Source organism: Aedes aegypti, chromosome 1 (genome assembly GCF_002204515.2).
Source record: "Aedes aegypti strain LVP_AGWG chromosome 1, AaegL5.0 Primary Assembly, whole genome shotgun sequence".
In the NCBI taxonomy this organism is placed as follows: Eukaryota; Metazoa; Arthropoda; class Insecta; order Diptera; family Culicidae; genus Aedes; species Aedes aegypti.
The window spans coordinates 60,559,822-60,582,033 of NC_035107.1; the positions used below are offsets into that span (position 1 = coordinate 60,559,822).

General features: G+C 41.4%; 1 protein-coding gene across 2 annotated transcripts in view; it reads left to right on the forward strand.

Moving 5' to 3' along the window:
* Positions 1–22,212, forward strand: part of LOC5580025 (ectopic P granules protein 5 homolog) — a 76,381-nt gene that overhangs the window by 41,715 nt on the left and 12,454 nt on the right. The window contains exons 7-10 of one of the 2 annotated variants that reach the window (XM_021857705.1): positions 12,263–12,589; positions 12,644–13,073; positions 13,132–14,188; positions 14,249–14,647. In XM_021857705.1, coding sequence (XP_021713397.1) covers positions 12,263–12,589; positions 12,644–13,073; positions 13,132–14,188; positions 14,249–14,647 — 2,213 coding nt within the window. Of the gene's footprint in view, positions 1–12,262; positions 13,074–13,131; positions 14,189–14,248; positions 14,648–22,212 lie in introns of both variants that reach the window. The other variant, XM_021857698.1, reaches the window with a different exon arrangement.

Below are 22,212 nucleotides of genomic sequence, written 5' to 3' on the forward strand. Positions count from 1 at the left end.
ACTGAAGAAAAACATGAATGAATTAAACAAGGAGTAAAATAATATAATAATTGAAGTAATTTCTTCTAAAAAATAAAACATCTTTATATCAATTTCGGGTGTGGTTTGTGTACGAGTTCAAGGGAGAATGCATAAATAATTTTCATTTATGACGAAAAAATCCCTTCAATGTATATTGGGTACATGGGTTTCTGATATTATTCCTGAGAAACTACGAGGAAATTTTTCTTATCCTCTAATTATTTTATTGATATGATTCTGCTCACAATATATTTAGCAAAAAAAAATCAGTTTCCTAACTAATTTTATAAAACCTTCGAATAGTTTCTCGCAAGATGTTTTTCAAAAATCTGATTGCTTGATGGAATCACTATGTTTTTTAATTGACGTAATTATGTTAATTTAAATGACGTAATTATTGTATAAATAATCGTCAAGAGGGGAGGAGGCATTGCCATTGCCCCCTCTGGCTACGAGCATGACACCAAACATCATCATTAATTAAGTGGCATTACATTAAGGTAAAACATGACGAAAACAATTTTTTGACAATTTTTAAATAGGCTGACAAAATCGGGTCAAAAAGCTGACAAAATCGGGTCAAAAAGCTGACAAAATCGAGGGCAGACAAAATCGGGTCAGTACTGTATTAGGCCGAAAGAGGTAAAATGAAGAAAGAATAGCCTATAATAAAAGAAGGAACAATGTCTGGTTCAGTGATGGGAAATGTACTGTAGCAAACATTTACCACCTCGACATTCACATTTTTCTACACGACCATCAAAATCCAAAGCAAACCATGACCGTTCAAAACAAAAAAATGTCACGGCTCTTCAAAACTGTAATCTTCTTCTTCGCAACGTTTTTTCACACCCGAATGCGAAATGACTCGAGCACAGTGGTGACACGATTTTTCCGGTTTTCGGGGTTTTGCATTTTGCTTGATAAAGGCAGCATGAAATTGAACTTGTTTATATGTATTGTAACGGAATAATTGTGCTCTTGCTGTTAGCGCTAATAGATTTCAATTAGTTGAAAACACAAGCGAAATATTAGCGATTGAATGATTTAACATTTTTTTCAATCATTCACCTCGAGATGGCTGCCCGAAAACGGTCATAGTGGAGAGACAAAAACAGTCAAGCAGAGTGTGAACCGTTGGCAGCGCAACGCCTGATGGTATTGATGCTGCTGCTTTGTGTTTTGGTTGACTGGCAGAAACGATGAACTGTGGCAAATTGTGATCACAGTTCTCAAGCCTGGTCTGGTTCCTATTATGTTCTGAAAGTTTCAGCCTAATGACCAATTCGCTTTAACGAACTTCGGCCTAACGTTCTTCGGTCTGATGACCTGACAACCCTTCAAGCATTCTATCAGTATTTTCTCCCAGATTATCTCCAGAAATGACTCCATGACTCTAGAAATCTCATCAGATATTTTCCAGAAAAGTTTTCTGTAATTGTTTCCATCAATTACACTAGTTTACATAATAAAACAAATTTCATAAACTTTCGACCTCCATTTTTCATTTAAAATTGTACGCTAATTCCAAAAGTGTGGTCCAAAGATTTTTAACTAGAACCGTTTTCGAGATACACTTGTACAGGGTGACCAGCGAAATCGGGAAAACCGGGAAATATGCGGGAATTTCATATCACCGGGAGAAAACCGGGAAATATACGGGAATTTCAATTACTACCGGGAAAATGCTTCATATTGGTGTATGGCCGAGAAATACCTTGGCCATGTCCTTGCAACTGGAAAAATAGTTTGCTTGAGGATCTCAAGTATAATTAACTGATTTCATTAAAAAATTTATTGATATCATAATCGTATATCAAGCAACTAAAATTAACAATAATCTTTAGATTTGAACTGGATATGAAATCAGTCGGGTAGGGAGAACCGGCATTCCTGGCACTTTTCATTATTTTTTTGATTTTGAAAAGCTACTGAGCTCATATTCGGCCACAATATGCGTCGTATTGAACTACTTCTTATTGCAAAGTTTCAGACAGTTCGGCCGAGAAAAAAATCTATGCCAAGTGACCAAGTAGTTATTTTATTTACGATGCCCCTGTTACGCATTTATTTTCAGTCATTTATCAGGATTTTTTTAAATTGGCAGTTAGTCAATTTCTTTGCTAGCGTTGTTCTTGTGTGAATATTTTTCAGGAATAACCTGAATCGATTTTTTACGACTTGGGAAGTTATTGTAATCATACATAGTTGCTAATTTATTCGGCTATCTCAGTCTCAGGCTATCTCAGACTGAGATAGCCGAATAAATTAGTTGACCCTTCCAACTACAACTGTAATCATACATAAATATTGAAATTTTATAACTCAGTGGTGTACCGTACAAAAGTCACTAGAACTTATATATAACAATATGTGTTCTGAAAATTTTTGTAGATTTTAACATAATGTAGAAGTTTGCAGAGCATTTTTTGACTGCTTTAGACTAGGTATGAATTGTTGATTTCTTGCTTTAATCATCGCCTTTGTTGAACTGTTTTAATTTTTGAACCTACCAGAAAATATGAAAAATATGTTCTGAAGTTCAATTTACTACTTGGTAATACAAAAATAAACCTACAGGCACTGAGCTATAACACCAGAACGGCAACAAGCCCCTTTAATTCAAACCTAGTCTGAAAAACGTTGTTATTAATCGCTTGAGGAACCACATGTCGAAAAGACTTTATTACAATCGGTTGTTTGAAAAATCGAAAAATTGCAAATGACAAATTCTGCAGGATTTTACAGTTTTCAAATTATCTGTTTCGTTTTTTTTTTTTTTCAAAATAAGGATTTTTATCCATTATTTACGACCGGGAAAATTTTTAAAATACCGGGAAAAAACCGGGAGAAAACCGGGAATTTGAAATCAGAAATTCACTGGCCACCCTGCTTGTATTTTGAAATATTAAGGACATATCTCCTTGAGTACCAAAATGGCCTCTAATATGGCACCTTACTTCCCCCTTCACTTTCCGCTCCCTCCTCCCACATTTCTCACAGTGTTTTGGAGAGCGATCACAAAAAATGGTTATTTAAAGTTACTAACCTTATTGTAGAGGGGTTGTTTCTTAACTGAAAGCATTATATAATGTGTTATTCACAATTCTTCAGTTATTTATTGAAAAAACGTTGTTTTTGCTGTGATTTGTGTTTTAAAATACCACTCACTACCGAATCACTTCTTCTTCGCGCGCTGTGTTGTTGTTTGTTGGCTTTTCTGTGCCAGTTCTAAAACTCACTTTTAATCGTATTTATACTCACCGTAGCAATTCAAAAATCTAATGCGATATTTACAACACTTCGATTTTTCTCGCACAATGCTCCTGGGAGCAATAAATCACTTATATTCGTCGAGTTGTGCTCGATAACAGCACCGGAACGCAAATTCACTGAGCTAACATTTTTTATGAATGGGACGCGCCGCTCTCACTGAGTGGAAGTGATGTCAGTTTTTATGTTTGGAATTCAAATTGTTTGGATATTCATACACTTGCTACAACCGCGTATTTTACAATTTCATAACACTCAAAAGGTGAACAATGTCACAAGTGTTGCAAAACATTTTTATGCGTGAGAAAAACAATGTATGACACAATTTAACATCAAAAATGAATATAAGATTTTATACAGTACAATTGACTGTAGAAATCAAATGCATACTGATGGCAACTTTCTCCGTCCGTGAGAAGCGAGAGAAGAGAGGAGAAAACTGCCAAAATAAGTAAACAACATTCGCATGGTGTGAAAAATGCTAATAAGTTTGGTCAAAAAACATGTTTTCAATACCAAATGAAATAAATTGTGATTTTGAGCTTATATGAAGTTGTTGATAAATTCATATCGACAATAATACCTTTGTATGAAACGTGTGCAAGTAATACTGCCTACATAATTCTGTTGCTGGAGGTATACATGGAACATGATGATTTATTTTTGGCCGACGCACATAACATTGTGCTCCGCCTTGTTGGGTGGCTCGGGAGGGTGCTTTAGCGGGTGGCTCGAGTGGGTGGCAACATTATGTTTACGTACTCAATGGACTTTCACCTTAAGATTTAATAAAAAAAAAAACTTTTAAAGACTGGACTCGGAAAAGATGCGACACACAAAAATGACCACCAAAAATTCATTTTAAATCGGATAATTCTTAAATTTTCAGGGATTAAATAATTATAAATAAGCTATGTTTGGACATAATTTTCGTTCATCTAATTTCCTCCCCAAGCTAAATGCTCGTACATTTCTCTTAACACTGCTCATGAGATCTTGGGCGAGGCTTTGCCCATCCTTCTTACATAATTTCTCCCAGTTTTTCTTGAAAGCTTCATCGGTTTTGAATGTTTTTCCGCTTTTCTTCAACTTCTTCTTCATTCGGGTTCGCCTCCTTCGGGACCACATTAACGCCCATCGCTTCGTACCAATCCATTACAGACTTGGCGAGTTCCGGCCAGAACGGCGTGGGACCAAGGTGAGAGCGGAGGAAGGACAGCAAGCGCTTCTGCAAGCATTCCTCTCGATAAATCTGCTCGTTTATGGTGCTGGTTGTAACGAACGACTTCCTGTACCATTCGCACTCGAAGATCGCCTGCCACAACAGGTACTTCTTCGCGAATTAGTCCATCTTTCTCTTCCGGAACTTTTTTGTGGGACGTACCGACAAAAAAACTCGAGGCCGGGGTTTTGTCTGGTGTCCGCCTAGATGACCGTTCATGACGAGACAGCCTGGATTGACCAGCCACTCACGGTACAGCTTTCGCGCACGCAATTTGGCCACCGTGTTTTGCTGGTCAGTATGGTTTGGCGCCTTCCTGGCCTTAAAAATACGTAGCCCAGCCTGCTTTATGGTCTGCTGGACGAACCACTTTGACGAATTGACCTTTTTAGCCACGTCTCGGGTGGAAAGAATCGGGTTATTCTTAAAGTACTGCCTTATCTTTCGCGCCTTCTCTAGGTATTCCGTTTCGGCCACTTCCAGCATGCCGCTCGACGGTTTTCGTCTCCTGGAACATCTTCACAACGGGGGACATGGTAGAATGGTGGATTCCAAGCCTTTTGCCGTTCCATCTGTACGACTGACCAGGATTATCGATCATCGTGCCCAAAATCGATCGCGATAAAATTTTGCATAACATAACACTCTAAACTACTATTGCCCAAAATTTTATAAATTTTTACCCACGCGATAAAAAGTTACACCCAAAACAAAGTGTCGCATTTTTTACGAGTCCAATCTTCATTACTAAAATGCTGATATCTTAGGCTGTGTAGCTCCAATTTTGAATCTTTCACCATGAAATGGAAGCTAAACAAATTTGCTATCGAACATCAGAACATAAGATTTCTGTTAAACTAGCTAGCTTCATCCAGCTTTTTACGCTAGCCTGCTATAATATTTGAAACACCCCCTTCTGACATTTACAGCACACACTATAATTTTTATAGCTCAATCTTAGTAAGCTACGCGAAAATGAAAATTTTCAATGTTGACGATGTGATGTCAAAGTTTTTCCACTCTTGTTGTCTGAAAACCAAAATTACTACCAATTTTTCTATCGATTTTCGGTTAAAATGAAGCGGGAATAAGTGCCTAACTAACTGGAATTCCGAAATAAATGAAATTAGATGAAGACAAATTAAGAAATTGATTTCAGTTGAAGATTTCACTCAGCAACTCAATGCATAGCTAGTCACATCATTTAGCCATTACTGATGGATGAAATGTTTTAAATTTATATTTCATGCTACAAATCAATGTCCTTCAAATGGCATAATTAGCCTTGAACTTTGCAAAAGCCGCTTCAGTAAGTAGCCAGGACAAGCCTGCCAAACGTTTTTGAATCGCAGGAAAAACTTCAGAAGAATGTTGTCGGATGGGTGAACAAATTGAATGTAAGAGTAATTCTGCTTTTTCAACATTTTCGTAGAACTCGAATTTTGGTGCAACAAAGACTCGTGTCCTATATTGTCATAAAATCCTGCGTATTTTTGAGTAAAAATCCTGCCCAAGATATTGCAAGAATTTTTCCTCCTCTTCAAGGATTCCTCTCAGTATTAAGGTAGGTTCATGCTCAGGATGTTATGAATTCTATCCTCCCTTTCGTTAGTTTCAGTAAGAATATGTCTAGTCAATATGACCTTTTCACAACATTTTTTTTCAAAAGCGTGTTCAAAAAGCTAAAATCTGATCGCATATCAACTCATTTTTTGACGAAGCTCTACATTGACCCGATAGTAAACAATTAATCGGTTGGAATTGTCCAATATTCTCAGATACATATGAAAATTTCCATTGCTGCGTCAAACATTTGCCTTATTATTATGCCCAGCGCTAATGAGGAAGAAGATTCTCTGAACTAGCACCTAAAATGAGATAAGAATCATTTTAAACGAATATATATACATAATAAGTATATTAAAATCAAATTACGAAAAACACATCACAACATTGGAATGAAAATTTTTGACATTTCAATCAACAAACGCAAAAGATTGCCTACTAAGACCAAACTATAAAATCGGTTGGCAAAACATGTCAAATCCGAATCACCCCTTGCTGTTTTATAGCTAGCGTAAAAAGCTGGATAGTATTAATGATATTGTTGACAATTTTATCAATTTTTCAGCTTTTTTGTAGGAAAATTTAGCGTTCAGTCTCAATTTAAGGCAAAAGAAAAAAAAAATAATTATTTTTTTTTTTAATTTAAGCTGCGCTTAAAGTATACAGAAAATGAAAAGGAATGGTTCATCGATGGTTAAAATCAGATGAAAACTGTAGAAGTTATGGTTATTCTTGTATGAATACCGAAATTGCACATTATCTAACGTTGAATATTTAAAAACGCATTTTGCGTTTGAAGCGGTTAAAACTGAACAGAACCTTGCTATATTAATGGAATAAATCATGTAAAAACAAAATCGTTTAAGAAAGCTACGCTCGAATTGGCTTGTTTAGGGGTATCCAGTTTCTTACATATTCTGAATCTACGTTAAAAATTAAACTACAATCCAAAATTTCACAATTTTCCGTGACCTGGAACTATTTTTAAAATAAGTTTGAAATTAGTATGGAAATCACTTTTGAATCACCCCTCGGCAAATTTTACTTCGGGACGAGCTGTCATTATGTAAATTGAAATGTCATTAGGTCGACGGATTGAAATCTTTTTTAATCATTTATAATATTAACATTAAGATATTGAAGTGCAATAAAATCGTGTCATACCTAGAAAACTGCGCTCTTTCGATCAAGCTACGAAAAACTGTGAATTTGTCTCCACTAAACAACCCAATTTACCAATGTGCGAGTGTATAAAATGAATCTTCATAGACATGTTCAGTGTTCACATCTGCATGGCATGAAAATTAGTAGTTAGCAAAAGCAGAAGTAAATTTTATATTTAGAGTGGTTGTCTATTTTGGTATAATTTTCACAAAAACAACTTCTCTTATCTTCGCATCCGACAGGTTCTGAAACACTGTTTTCAAGTACTGGAATGCTGGATCTTCTTTCTGCAACGCCTTCACAATTTTTTTTTAAAGTCCCAGTTTTATGTGCAGCGGAGGAAGTATAATTTTGTCCAGTGATGCATTTGAAACTGAAAGCGAGCCAAAAGTGAACTGAACTCGTTCTAATTTTGCACGTGAACGCAGTAAACATTGTACTTTCGTGCAAGATTCTGACGCTGCTGCCCCGTTCACTTTAAAACAGGCCTGCCCAACCTTTTTGAACCGCGAGCCAAATCGCAGAAAATATTTTGTGTGGCGGGCCACATTTTTAAGTGCAAAAATATTTGCATGAAATCTGACAACAGTCAATAATAATAATGAAGTACATAAAATCTGACAATGAAGCAAATTTCATTTGAGGAAATCAAAAGACAGATAAATGCTAAAAATAAGCACCTGTTAGATATATTGAGATCCCTTCCAAAATAATATAATAACATATTCCAGAATATTTTGTATCCTGTCTAAATAATGCCCACACTCAGGCGAATGGGCTATGGAAACCCTTATGAAAATTGATCATTGAAAATACAAAAAGTTTTCGCGGCAGCCTGGAATCGAACTTCGAACCTTACGATAAAAACGCCCGTGTGTCCACCACGCGCCTATTGACGCTTTGTTGAGGAGTGATGCAGAAACTATAAATAAAGCGTTCGTATTGCAATAATTTTTTATACAATACAAAATCAAACAAAAATCGTGTCTAGGATTTCTTTAAAATCTGACACAAGAATCTTTTCAAAATCCTACATTGAAATCTTTGAGAGTGCTTAACACCCAACAACCATTTTTGCTGAATGAGAGTTGTTATTAAGCTTATTTCTGTTTGATAAGCTATTGTTCTGCTACTAATATAACTTGGGCAGTATCTCAAAAAAAAAACATGCTCAAAATTCTATTATTATTTCGTTTAGAATTCTGTGCAAATCTTATAAAAGGTTATACTATAACCTTGTCCCGTATTTAAGAATATTATACTTTAAATTCGATGAAAATCCTGGCTAGAAGTCTAGGATCCCCAGTTGATCATTCTATGTGAATCGTCTTCATGTTTTCCGTGAATGTCGTGTCCTGAATTATTTTAAACATCCTGTTCAAGATTTTGTGAAAACCTTTCTATTTCCATAGTCCTGTCAAGGATTTTGTGTGTACTACGACCTAGCATTGGTATTTTTTTAGGGATTCAAGAGTGTATGCCTATAATTAAGTGAAATTATGTTTAAAAATTTAGCCTTTTGGCAATGAGTTTTATTCAGGCTTCATTTATAGAATGTTGAATTCATGCGTGGTTGTTGTATTGTAAGTTTTGCACCTTATCGGACGCGACGATTTGTAATCGTCGCCGGTGAAACCGTCGCCAAAATCGTCGCCAGCCACCAGCCGCTGCGAATTTGACGTTTCGCCAGTCCTACCAACACAACGGAAAATAACCTCCTTTGATTTGTTTGCTGGCGACGATTTTGTCGGTCTGTTTGAAAGTTGGCGGCGCGTTTTGTTGTCCGTGCAACAGACAATAATCACAATTTTATTATTCTTGTATTTCTAACTTGTTTTTTTTTTACAGTGAACCTCAAATCAATCTCCTCAAGTCAGATATATGCGTAGCACTATTTTAACCGTTATTTGAAACTGCAATCGACAGTGCCTAAAATTTGCTGCATACGCCTAGAATTTTATATAAAGAATTTGAATCATTTATATAAATAAAAATGGAGTGGTGTTTGTATGTCACGAAATGGCTGGAGAACGGGTCAACAGATTGACGCAAGATTTTCACTGTTGCATTCCACAAGGGATGTGACGTGTTCGTGCGAAGAAAAAGTTCGGGAAAGTCACCGTAATAATCGGGGAACGGTAGATGACTAGGGGGATTCCTTGACATTTTCCAACAACCTGCTTGATGGCAAAACGAAGTTTGCCGGGACCACTAGTACTACATAAAATCAAGTATGTTATAAGATTTAAAAAAAAAAACATTTAAATAATAACCAAGCTAAACAATTAGCTTGAAACACAATTGAAAACTAAAATAGTCAGGTTTTGTATGTTCAAACATCGGGTTGGTAGAAAAGTCAGCGGGCCAAATATGATAAAAACCTGCAAACCTTTCGCGGGCCGCATAAAATGAGGTCGTGGGCCGTACGTTGGGCAGCCCTGCTTTAAAATGCACAGTGAAGCACAAAACATAAAAAACGCTATGATAATAAATCTTCGAGCTGTTTAGTAGAATACCTATAAGTAGATGAAAAAACGAATTTAGTACTATACCATTTAATTCCACTAGAGTATGTATCCTTTGCCAGATACGCGTAGTTCGACCTCAACTGTAAGGCCGTCTTCAGTGTCGTGTACTAGACTCGACTTCAAATCCTTGACTTATCTTAACAAGGCCAAAATATCATCTAGTCCAGTCTGTCTGAACACCGACCATATCCTGTAGGATTCGAGAAAAACACCTAACGCAATCCAGGAAGAAATTTATATTGGAATGATTGGAATGAATTGTTGTTTGCTGGTGTAAATTTAAAAGCAGTTTTCAAGAATTCATGGAGAATTTGTTTGTAAAAATTACTCGAGAAATAATCGAAAGAACTGCAAGAAATGCTAGAAATATCTCAGGAGAAAGTCCTGGAATAGCATCTGAGGAGGTTTTTAGAGTAATTCTTGTGTAAACTACTAGATTACGTAGTTACGTTGGATTTTCATGAGCAAATTCTGAATGATTTTTTTAAACCCTTTCTTTCCCATAGTAGCTCCAAGGCTCTATTGAACTACTGATAATTTACAGCATTGTTTTTAAGCGCATTTCACATTGAGAAAACAAAAGGTCATTATTCAATAAATCTGGAGAATATTCTGGAAGAATTCTTAGAAGAGTTTTTAGGACATATTTAGATGAATTTCAGAGTGTTCCAGAAAAAATCTCTGGAAAAATCACTAGAACAATTCTTGAAGGATAATACCATCAGTGTACCAATATCCGCTCATGCCCCTATTTCCGCTCACTAGTGTAAAAATAGATTATTTGTGTCAAAACCAAAAGTTTTCGCAAGAATATATTCTAGCAATATAAACAACTTTCAAATGAAGTCGTCTGTGTGTGTGTAATCCAACTAACACCCACTGTCCGGCAGCGATATTATGGAAGAAATATTTCTGCAATGCTTTTTGATGCTCTTGCAGAAAGCTTTAGTCCAGGAGTTAGAAGGTGATAGCTCTATTGCAGATCCAGTGACCCATTTCAGAATGGCTGGAGAGACACGTCCATTCAGAAGTCACCTTCACTAACAATAAGCCCCGCATGCATGCATTACCGTTATCAAATGGATAAAGATAATGAAAACACACTTCCTGTTTAAAAGATGTTTTCTTTTAAACTGACACGTATTTAGTTTTTTTTTTAGTAAAAATCATAATCAGAACAATCTCACCGAAAACCATCTAAGGTGGCATTGCCGTCGCCACCTTCGACTCAACCAGCGTTGGGATATATTTTTCTTCCTCTTTCACCTTTTCCGCGCATTCGTTCGTCATTTCACCACACAAAAACCATTTCTTCAATGTCTTTAATTGCATGATGTTTCTTTCACTTTAAAGCACTTTTCTCCAACAAATCGAATTACAGAACGTGATATTTGTTGCTTCTAATTTGTTCCTTTTGTCAGAAAGAGGCTCTCTGCTATCAATTAGCGACTTTTTTTTTATCACGTTTCAACATTCTGGGTGGCGGTAGAACCCAAATCAAAATTTCGGAGACAAATTTTTCCAGGGATAAACTTACTAGCCAGTTGCAATTGGCGGTGAACCGTTACAACAAAACACGAATTATGACGTTTAATTACGGGGGCTTTCGGTGATTCACTCTCAAACTAAAATTCTGTTTGCGTAGCACTAACCAATATCGGCGGAATCACGAAAAACGGGAGCACGAAAAAAAAGTACGCGGAGCAAAATAAAACACGACCGTTCCATCCAATTCATTCCATTCCATCTCAACTTTCAAATGAAGTCGTCTGACATTATTTTCACTTGATAAAATAATTCTTTATATTGAAAACACAAGACTTTGTGAGCGATTATTGGGTCACTAGCTATTTTTGTGTGTTCCATTAACCGCTCATGCAAAAAATTAAACAAAATTTTGAAGAAATGTCGATTTTAGTATACAGCCTTCTTTATTGCAGTAGTAGCTAAGGTTTGACCATAAAAAATATCAGGATAAATAACAACATTCGAAATAATGCATTTTTTAGTAAGTTCGTCTTGTTTACCGTGAGCGGAAATAGGAACACTTAGATGCAGTAACAAATAAAATTAAATAATTTTTTACTAAAGTTTTTCAAATTACTTTTATTTTGCTGCTGCTTATCTATACTTGGAGCTACATTGTGACATAAAAATAGTATTGATCGACACAATAGTTATTTTATAATAAACATTTGAATTCATAACTTCCCTTAAATGAGTGGAATCTGGTACACTGATGGTAGTCGCGTAAGAGTCTAAGAAGTTTCTCTGGAGCCTCTAGAATTACGCACCAGAACTCAATACAAGGAGAAAGAGGAAAATAGTGACTTAAGATATCATTTTTAGAACAGAAACTTTAAAGATTGTAAATAAAGACTTGCATTGGAATAGAGACCCTAAAGTCTCTAAAATAAGACCTGCTACCAACTCTGCGTAGATCATGTTTTTTTTTGTTTTGCTAACGGAAGTGCCCTTTCCTTTTCAGTTTTTCATGCGGGAAAACCAAAACGACGAAGGCATCAAGCTGTTGAACATCACTCTGGGCCGTCCGGAAATGATCAGCTTGCTGTCGGAACTCCTGGTACCGGCCAGCTGCCCACCGCAGTTTTTCCTGCGGATGTATGAGTTTGTGATCGACTCGCACATCAAACGGCACGATACTCAGGTTCTGTTCGTTATGCTGTCCAAGTTTGACATCATCGCCTGGATGAATCGCTACCGACCCAAACTGGTGGACGTCAGACGTTTGGTTGAGTTGATTCTCCGGGGATTGGAGGGCTGGACGCAGAAGAATGCTGTGCTGATTCAAGACGTGAGTAAATCGCGATCAAGTCTAGTTCAAGTCGGTCTAATAGAATTCAATCAGCTTCTTCAACGGCATCTGATGCACCTGTTCGAGTTCGACTTCCCTGAATACTACGGAGACATTCTCCAGATGGTGTTGGCGGCCTGCTCGCTGAAGAAGATCATGGCCCAGGTTCTACTGGAGCTGCTAAACTCCATGCGTCGTCGCGTCGACTGCCAGCCTTTGACATTCGGCTTGGGATTGGTGTCGATCAAGGAGGACTTCCGCAGCTTCGCTACCAAGCAGAACATTCTTTCGTACAAAGATCTTATCGACACGACAATACTGCTAACTCAACACTTCCAGCAGGAACGGCTTAATCACGGTTTGCATGGCCTTTATCCGGTGCACAGTGACTACTGTGAAGTGTTATCTCTGCTGTTAGGATCGGTAGGACACGCGACAGTCGTTGCAGCCGTTCACGCTTATCCAGGAGTTTTAGCCGATGAATGTAAGATATTCAATAACATCTCCAATTCCAATTCTCACAATCATATATTTCTCCATAGTGATCAACTGGCTGTGGCCTCCGCTGTGCGACATGTTCTCGCCCTGGCTAACTCCGTACTTCCCGCAGAATATGAAAGGTCAACAGCAGGTGGCCAACTGGATCCAACAGGTCGCCAGCGATAGCTCTATTCTTCCCCCGTGGAGCGAACTGCACTCGGAAACCGCCTTCCGCATGGTTAAGGTGTTTGAACACTGTATTCAGTACCTGATGGACACATTCCCGTCTAGTAGTGCCCTTCTTGGCCATCTGTTCAGTTGGTACGAGCTGAACTTTGCCCATCCGGCGTTGCCACGTCACGTAGCCGTTCCCATACACACGAATCTGATGAACCTGGCTTGGGATCGTTTCCGGCCAGCCCCTGTTCACATCACCGGATTCAGCCGAATCCTGCAGCAGTTCATTCCCGAGGCGCACAAATTCGTCGGACACATCTTCATCCGCATCGCGTGGACCCCATGGCTGCAGCAGAACATCCAATCCTGGGATTATCAGCTACGCTATCAAATGCTATCCGCGCTGCTCATGATCTTCATCAAGATATCCTACGAACCGAACGCTCGGGAAGGCCTTAAGATCGTTACGCTGCTCCAGGAAGCCTGCAACTACCCGTGGCACATGCTCGAATATCAGGGCGTCGAAGCAGTGTTGGATTGGTTCGTCCTCTCCGCGGAACCATCCGTCGTGCTGAAGATGCCTTCCGAAAGCGAAGTCGTCGACAGTGCCGTCCTGGACCTGCTTCAAGTGGCGTCCTCGATGAAGTTCAACTCTGGTAACCCGCTGGAATCGACGGCCCTGCAGTCGCAAGTGCAAGCAAAGCGTATCCTGTACGTTCGGACCACGGTTCGGCTGTTGAACTCCTGTGGTGCCAAATACCAGAAGCTGCTGGGAACGAAACAGGGAGTGCAAGCGTTCCACAATGCGGTTCTGGGGCTGTTCAACATCGTGGAAACGGTGCTGCTTCAAATCCGGTCCACCAAAGATCGGGAGTTCGAAGCGAGGAACTTGGTTGGCGAGGTGATCGTTTCATTGCAGTCACAGGGCGAGTACACTTCCAAGTAAGCTGATACTTGGGGTTGGAGTTGTTGTAGAAATGACCAAAACTCGTTCTTTTCCAGACTATTCACCGAAGCGATTGTGCTGTGGACGGAGAACTGTCGGACCAGTGACAGTTACATCGTTCCCTCGGTGCTGGATGCCGTCGGTATGTGCAAGAGCTTCTCCCTCAATCTGTACCTGTTGCTGGAGGAGATGCTGTTTCACTACTTCGGCAAATCCTGGCACGGACAGGTTACCAACGGAGGGGACCCGGTTTTGGACGCTTCTTGGGTGAAGGCACTGCACAAGGTGGGTCTGCAGACAGTGAAAGGATTCGACGAGGAGATGTTGGTGAAGCATCGATGTCTGCTTGTGCTGCATTTGCTGACGGTGCAGAGACTACGGACGGCTGGCAGCTCTGGGGAGCGGATTATTGTACTTCAGAAGCTGTTCCAGTTGCTGGAAAACGTGAAAGTGAGGTAAGGCCTGTATTCATCTTTTTTTCTGGAATTATGTACCTACAATGCGATCAATGAGCAATTCTCGCTGAAACCAGGCCGCCATCGGCACCCATCGTTAGAATTCCAATTTTATGTCACTGATCGCTAGTTTTCGATAAAACTTAAGGGTGGTCCTTTCTGTTTTCTCAAGTTGGTGGACCCCTCGTACGCCAGCTAGCTGAACAGTTTGCGAAAAAGCCCATTTTTTGATAAATCTTGGGTATTTCTTCACGGGATATGTCTCATATTTCGCTTGGAACACATAGCATAGGGGCCCAGATAGCCGTAGCGGTAAACGCGCAGCTATTCAGCAAGACCAAGCTGAGGGTCGTGGGTTCGAATCCTACCGGTCGAGGATCTTTTCGGGTTGGAAATTTTCTCGACTTCCCAGGGCATAGAGTATCATCGTACCTGCCACACGATATACGCATGCAAAAATGGTCATTGGCATAGTAAGCTCTCAGTTAATAACTGTGGAAGTGCTCATAAGAACACTAAGCTGAGAAGCAGGCTCTGTCCCAGTGGGGACGTAACGCCAGAAAGAAGAAGACATAGCAAACTTAGTGGCATCGTATAGAGAAAGGATATAGCTTTCATTTAAACTTGAAATAAATTTGGCGGCCATTTTGAATTCGGCCGCCACCTTGAATTTTGTTAGAAAAATCGATTTTTCACCTAGCGCACCGTTAGTTTTGAATTCTGAGATCACCATCAGAAAGCTGAGGAAAAATTGCGTAAGATAGACTACATAAACTAGGTGAGCAATGGTATTTACCCTATCAAATGAACGATTTTCTAAATCATGTTGTACGATTTTGACGTATATGGCGAGTGCAATCAATACAAACATCAATTTTGTACAACAAAGAAACAAGTTTTCAACCTTTGGTGTTTTATTCGAGTCAAGTTAAGAATAAGAATATTATTTTTAGTGAAAAAATCTGGTGGCCATCTTGGATTTTGACGCCATTTTGATTTTAGATAGTAGAATTAATTTTTCACCTTGATAGCACTCAGCATGTCGAATTTAGAGGCTACCAATAAAAAAAGGTTACGTATACTCTTCTTCTTATTATTCTTTATTTTACTGACGTTACGTCCCTACTGGAACCGAGCCTGATACTCAGCTTTATTAGTTATAAATCCAGGTTATTAAACAGGAATTTTCTTTTTTAATGTGATTTCTGACAACAATAATTTTTCGACATATCTTTGAATTCAGTAATAATGAATTAATAAATTCAATAAATGAAAACCGTCAAAAAACATTGATTGTATTAAACAAACATTTTTGTTACACTAAAAGTGGAAAGAATTATTATTCACTGTTCAATTTTTGAGTTATTTTTGTTACAGTGTAAAACCAAAACATGTATATGATTTTTTCTCTGTGTCCTACCAGCGCAGACGATAGGAGGTGTAGAAAGCGATGGTTTGTGTAGATTTGGCGCGATGCGAGCGGAAGTACGAAAGAGAAAGGAAAGAAGGATATCATAAAAGTAGAAAATTCCGTCGAGTTAAGACGTGTTTGTTTTTCGTTAAATAAAATTCTTAAAATACAGTCCACTTGCTTTTCGTCCCTGAACTATCCGAAGAACATTTTGGTCCGATCGAGCCGGATGTCGGATTAGTGGATGGAAGCAGTTTAGATTCTCGGTTCGTGCGCGGAACGAGAAAGAATCGACGCGAGTTTCGGCAGTTGAGACGGTCGAATCGCGAAGTAAATCCGATTGCATGCGTTGCATCGGATAGTGTTTTCCGATAAACGTGGTCGGAAATTGAATTCTGTTCCCGATTGAGTGGTCGAAGAAAGCTCCCGATTACTTGCACGTTCCGGAAGTGTGAGCTGCTAATCGGACGGCAGAATAGAACTTTGAAAAGTGGAGGTCAAGCCTCAACGAAGAAGAAGAGCGTGAAAATTGAGCGGTAGTGAGAAGAAGAACTAAAAGAACTATTCGCATGTAATGTTTTTGCGTTCTGGTAAAGTGAAGAAAGTGTTGTTTCCGTCGACGCCATTTTCAACCCCGACCGGTGAAATCAGTGTGCTTCGTAGTGTGCGTGAGCAGAAAGAGGAAGCCGAACAGCGGCAGAAAGAGAAGAAAATGGCGGAAAGTGTTGTTGCGTTAGAGCAGTGTTGCCACGCTGCAAGGTCGAAAGTGGAGCGAATAAAGTCGGCCATTTTGAATGCAGAACAGGATCCTGAAAAGTTCACGCATCATGGCTTGAAGCTGTATCTGAAGACGGTTGATTCTTCTTATGAGGAATACAACAATTTTCAGAATCGTATTTACCTCACCGATCCACAGAGGAGAGAAGAATTCGAGCCAAAATTCGTCGAATTTGAAGAGCTGTACGAGTTCGTCCGAATTTCCCTCTGTGAGATGATACAGCACTACGAAGACATCGAGAAGGCCATTGCGAACGAGGCAGCGTTGGAGCGAGAGAAGCAGCTGCTGGCTGTGAAGTTCCAACGTAATACTGTGGCAATCGAAGATCGTGCTGGATCCAGTGGCGTACCAGAAAGTGTCGTGCCGTATAGAATGCCACCATCGTTGTTGTTGCAGCAAACACCATTGCCAACATTCGACGGCAAATACGAGCACTGGCACAAGTTCAAGGCGCGATTTTGCGATATTGTCGACCGGTGCACCCAGGATTCCCCGGCGACGAAACTCCATCATTTGGATAAGGCGTTGGTCGGAGAAGCGAAGGGGGCAATCGATGAGCAGACCCTCAACGACAACAACTACGACGGTGCATGGAGAATTCTGGTCGAACGTTACGAGAACCTCTCGATGGTGATTCATGGCCACGTGACAAGGTTGCTGAATTTGAAGCAGATGGCCAAGGAGTCGTCAGTCGAACTTCGAACGTTGATCGACGACTGTACGAAGCGTGTGGAGTCCCTGGAGTTCCACAAGCTCAAGATGGACAAGATGTCTGAAGCTATCGTTATCACGTTGCTAGCGTCGAAGTTGGATCCGAGTACCCGAAGAAGCTGGGAAGCATCTTGTGAACACGGTAAGTTACCTGTATATAAGAACACGATTGCATTCCTGCGAAAGCATTGCCATGTTCTGGAGCGGTGTGAGCAAAATGTCATGCCAATCAAGAGCAAGATCGTGCCGATGAAGACCCAGCCATCTATCATTACCAGTAAGACGCACACTGTGATGATTTCGAAGACAACCGATGGATGTCCCATGTGCGGAAGTGCTCATTCGATTGATGCATGTGGAGCGTTCAAAAGGTTGAATGTTGACGAGCGGTATATAAAGGCGAAGCAGCTGGGATTATGCTTCAGCTGCCTGCTACGAGGACATCGAACGGTAGCCTGCAAGAGCGGTAAAACGTGTCCAACTTGCTCGAAGAAACATCATGCACTGATGCATCCGGAAGAGAAGAAGCCTGTTGCAGTTGAATTCCCTCAGCCACCTGCGGCAGAGCAAGCAACGAGTTCCTCCCATCCACTGACAGCAGCAAAGTGCACGATTCCAATCGAGCCAATGCAGCCGAAGCAGATTTTGTTGGCGACAGCTATCGTGATGGTGTATGATTCCAACGAAGTAGCGCATAAGTGCCGTGTGCTGCTGGATTCCGGAGCGATGGCAAACTTCATGTCAATCAGAATGGCGGAATTGTTGCGACTGCGAAAGGAGGGTGCCAATATCCCAATCGATGGAGTGAATGGGATGAAGACTGTCGTGAAGTACAGAGTGAACGCTAGAGTGGCATCAAGAACAACTGGTTTCCAATCATCGTTGGATTATCTGGTTGTGCCCCGAGTGACCGGTGCATTGCCGGCTTCTAAGATCGACCCACACAGCTGGCAGATTCCCAAGTCGGTGGAACTAGCAGATCCGCATTTCTACGAACCAGGTCGCATTGACATGCTACTCGGTGCGGAGCTGTTTTTCGAAGTGCTGCAAAAAGGTAAGATCAAATTGGCCCCGAATCTACCATTGTTGCAGGAGAGTCAGCTTGGATGGCTCGTTTCTGGACCGGTGTCCGACTGTGCGGTGATCGAAACCGTGAAGGTGTGTCAAGTTGGAACATCGGAGGAAACTGACGAGCAGCTGTGCCAACTGCTGCGGCGGTTTTGGACTATCGACGAGTTTGGAGGTGATGCGTCGCCAAGGCCAGACGATAGATGTGAACTAAGTTTCCAGGAGACGCACAGTAGAACCAAGGATGGCCGTTACGTGGTAATGCTGCCATTCCGCGATAATGTTGGAGAGCTCGGAGAATCCCGGAACCAGGCTCTGCGGCGATTTTTATCCTTGGAGCGTCGCTTAGAAGCTCAGCCGGAGTTGAAGCAAATGTATATTGATTTCATCAGCGAGTATCTGGCACTTGGTCATTGCCGAGTTGTGACGGATCCCGAATGCGATGGGCCTGAGTCTGTCTACTATCTTCCACACCACTGCGTGATTAAACCGGACAGCTCAACTACCAAGCTGAGAGTGGTGTTCGACGCTTCGGCGAAGAGTAGTACAGATTTGTCGTTAAACGATGTGATGGAGATTGGGCCCACAGTGCAAGAGTCACTCTTCAATGTGATATTGAGATTTCGCTTGCATAAATTCGTCTTCACTGCCGACATCCCGAAAATGTATCGGCAGGTGATGGTTCACGAGGCTCATCGAAAGTATCAGCGAATTCTGTGGAGAGAAACGAAAAATCAGCCAATGAAGGAGTTGGAGTTAAATACTGTTACTTACGGTACAGCTGCAGCGCCTTTCCTGGCGACACGATCGGTTGTCCAGTTGGCTAGAGACGAGCAAGAAGATTTCCCAGCGGCGAGCGAGGCAGTTGAGAAATGCTTTTACGTCGATGATGTGATGACTGGTGCTGACACGCTTAGCGATGCTAGGCAGCTCCAGCGAGATTTGATCGCACTATTGGATAGAGGTGGATTCCAGCTCCACAAATGGTGTGCGAATGATGAGACGTTGCTCGAAGGCATTCCAGCAGATGCCAGGGAGAAGCAGATGAACTTCGAGGACTGCGAGATCAACGGAGTAATAAAAACTCTTGGCATTCTTTGGGATCCCTCCAGCGATGAATTCCTGTTCCACGTAAAGCCAATTAGCGATGGCTCTGAAGTTCCCACGAAGAGGTCAGTGCTGTCCGATATGTCAAAACTGTTCGATCCTCATGGCTTACTAGCACCGGTGGTACTCATCGCCAAACTGGTAATGCAACAGCTATGGCAACAGAACGTAGGATGGGATGATGCGATTCCAAAGGAGCAACTTCGTATATGGAACCGATTCAGATCCGAGCTTTGCTGTTTGAATTCCCTCCGGATCGATCGGCGGATTACTATTGACGATACGGTTGCTGTGGAGCTGCATGGATTTGCTGACGCTTCCAAGGTGGCGTACGGATGTTGCATCTATTTGAGTAGCGTGAAGAGTGATGATGCTGCAGAAGTTCGACTGATTTGTGGCAAGTCACGAGTTGCCCCAATGAAAGAACTACAACGAGACATCAAGGTGGACGCAACCCCTGATGAGATGACGATCCCGAGGTTAGAGTTATGCGCTGCGTTGCTGCTGGCTGAACAAGTGGATAAAGTGCGCGAAACCTTAGCATTAACAACCGCAAAGGTGGTGCTTTGGTCGGACTCGAAAATAGTGTTGAACTGGTTGAAACAAATGAAGCCAAATACCCCAGTGTTTGTACAAAACCGCGTAGTGAAAATAAGAAAACTTTTTGCGTGGCACACGTGGCACTATATTTCGACTCAGCACAACCCAGCGGATTTGGTGTCACGTGGTGTATTCCCTGAGGATTTAATGCGGTGTGAAGAATGGTGGTTTGGCCCAAGTGTGATTCCTGTTGTTGAAGACGATGAATGTGGTGTGGTGGAACCGGAAGAATATGCCCACCAAATTGTGACGACTTTGGTACCGGAACGTGATTCTGTAATACCGAAAAAACAACTTGAGCCGTACGAAGTGATCCTGAAGTACAGCAGCTATCGGAAGCTGCAGCGTATTTTTGGGTACGTGACTCGGTTCCTACACAACTGCCGTTTGAAAGGAAACAAGACGACGCGCAGAAGTGGTGCACTGAATAGTGAAGACTACACCGAAGCACAGAAGGCGATGATGACCATTGTCCAGCTGGTGGTCTATAAGGAAGAAATCAGTTGTATCCAAGCGAATCAATCAGTGAAGGGAAAACTGCGCAATTTGAACCCAATCTACGACGACAACGAAAGGCTGTTGCGAGTTGGCGGTCGCATAAGGAACTCCGACCTGCCGAAAGACCAGAAGCACCCGATGATTTTGCCGGAGAATAACCACTTCACGGAGGTGCTAATAGAAGCGTTGCATCGTGAGCATCTTCATGTCGGTTTGAATGGACTACTTGCGGTGGTCCGACAGAAATTTTGGCCAGTGAACGCGAAGCGAACTATTCATCGAGTCCTGAGGAAATGTGTAGTTTGCTTCCGGACAAACCCCAGAGACGTACAGCAGTATATGGGCGATCTTCCGAGCTGCCGAGTGACTGCTGCCCAACCTTTCGCCAGGACTGGAATTGATTTCGCAGGACCATTCTTCATTAAAGTTGGACGAATGAGAGCTAAGGTGAAGGTGTACGTGTGTCTTTTCGTATGCATGTCTACCAAATCCATACATCTCGAACTGGTGAGCTCTTTGACGACTGATGGTTTCCTGGCAGCACTTCATCGATTTGCTAACCGACGAGGAAATCCATCTGAGCTGTTCTCTGACAACGGAACTAATTTTCGGGGAGCAGACCGAGAACTTTCCGAACTGTTGAACCTGCTACAGTCTCAGGTGCTGGACGAGAAAGTGAACGAGTTCTGCCAGCCCAGAGGAATCAAATGGAGCTTCAACCCTCCCAAGGCTCCACACCAGGGCGGTATTTGGGAAGCTAATATAAAATGCATGAAATCCCATTTGTGCAAGACACTAAACGAGAGCTATTTGGCATATGAAGAGTTGAACACTTTATTGATCCAGATAGAAGGTGTATTGAACTCGAGACCTCTTGTGCAGCTGACGGATGATCCCTTCGATTACGAAGCGCTGAGCCCAGGACATTTCCTAGTTGGACGGGAATTGACGGCGGTAGCAGAACCGCTGTACGATGATTTGAAGGAGACGAGCTTGTCACGATACCAGCTGGTGCAAAAACGAATGCAGCATTTTTGGCAACGGTGGTCGAATGAGTACGTGACGGGTCTTCAGAAGCGCAGCAAGTGGTACAAGGACCCTACGTTGCTACGAACTGGATTGCTGGTAATTCTGAAGGAGGACAACATGCCACCCAAAACCTGGAAGTTGGGTCGCATTGTTGAAACGCATCCAGGTAAGGACGGAGTGGTACGTGTGGTTACGATCCGCACTAGCAACAGCATCTACAAGCGCCCGACGACCCAGATCGCTGTGCTTCCCATCGATGACTGCACAAATCAAGCAGAGCCCAAGGATAAGTGAGACCTTCGCCTCACCCGGGGGAGTATGTTACACTAAAAGTGGAAAGAATTATTATTCACTGTTCAATTT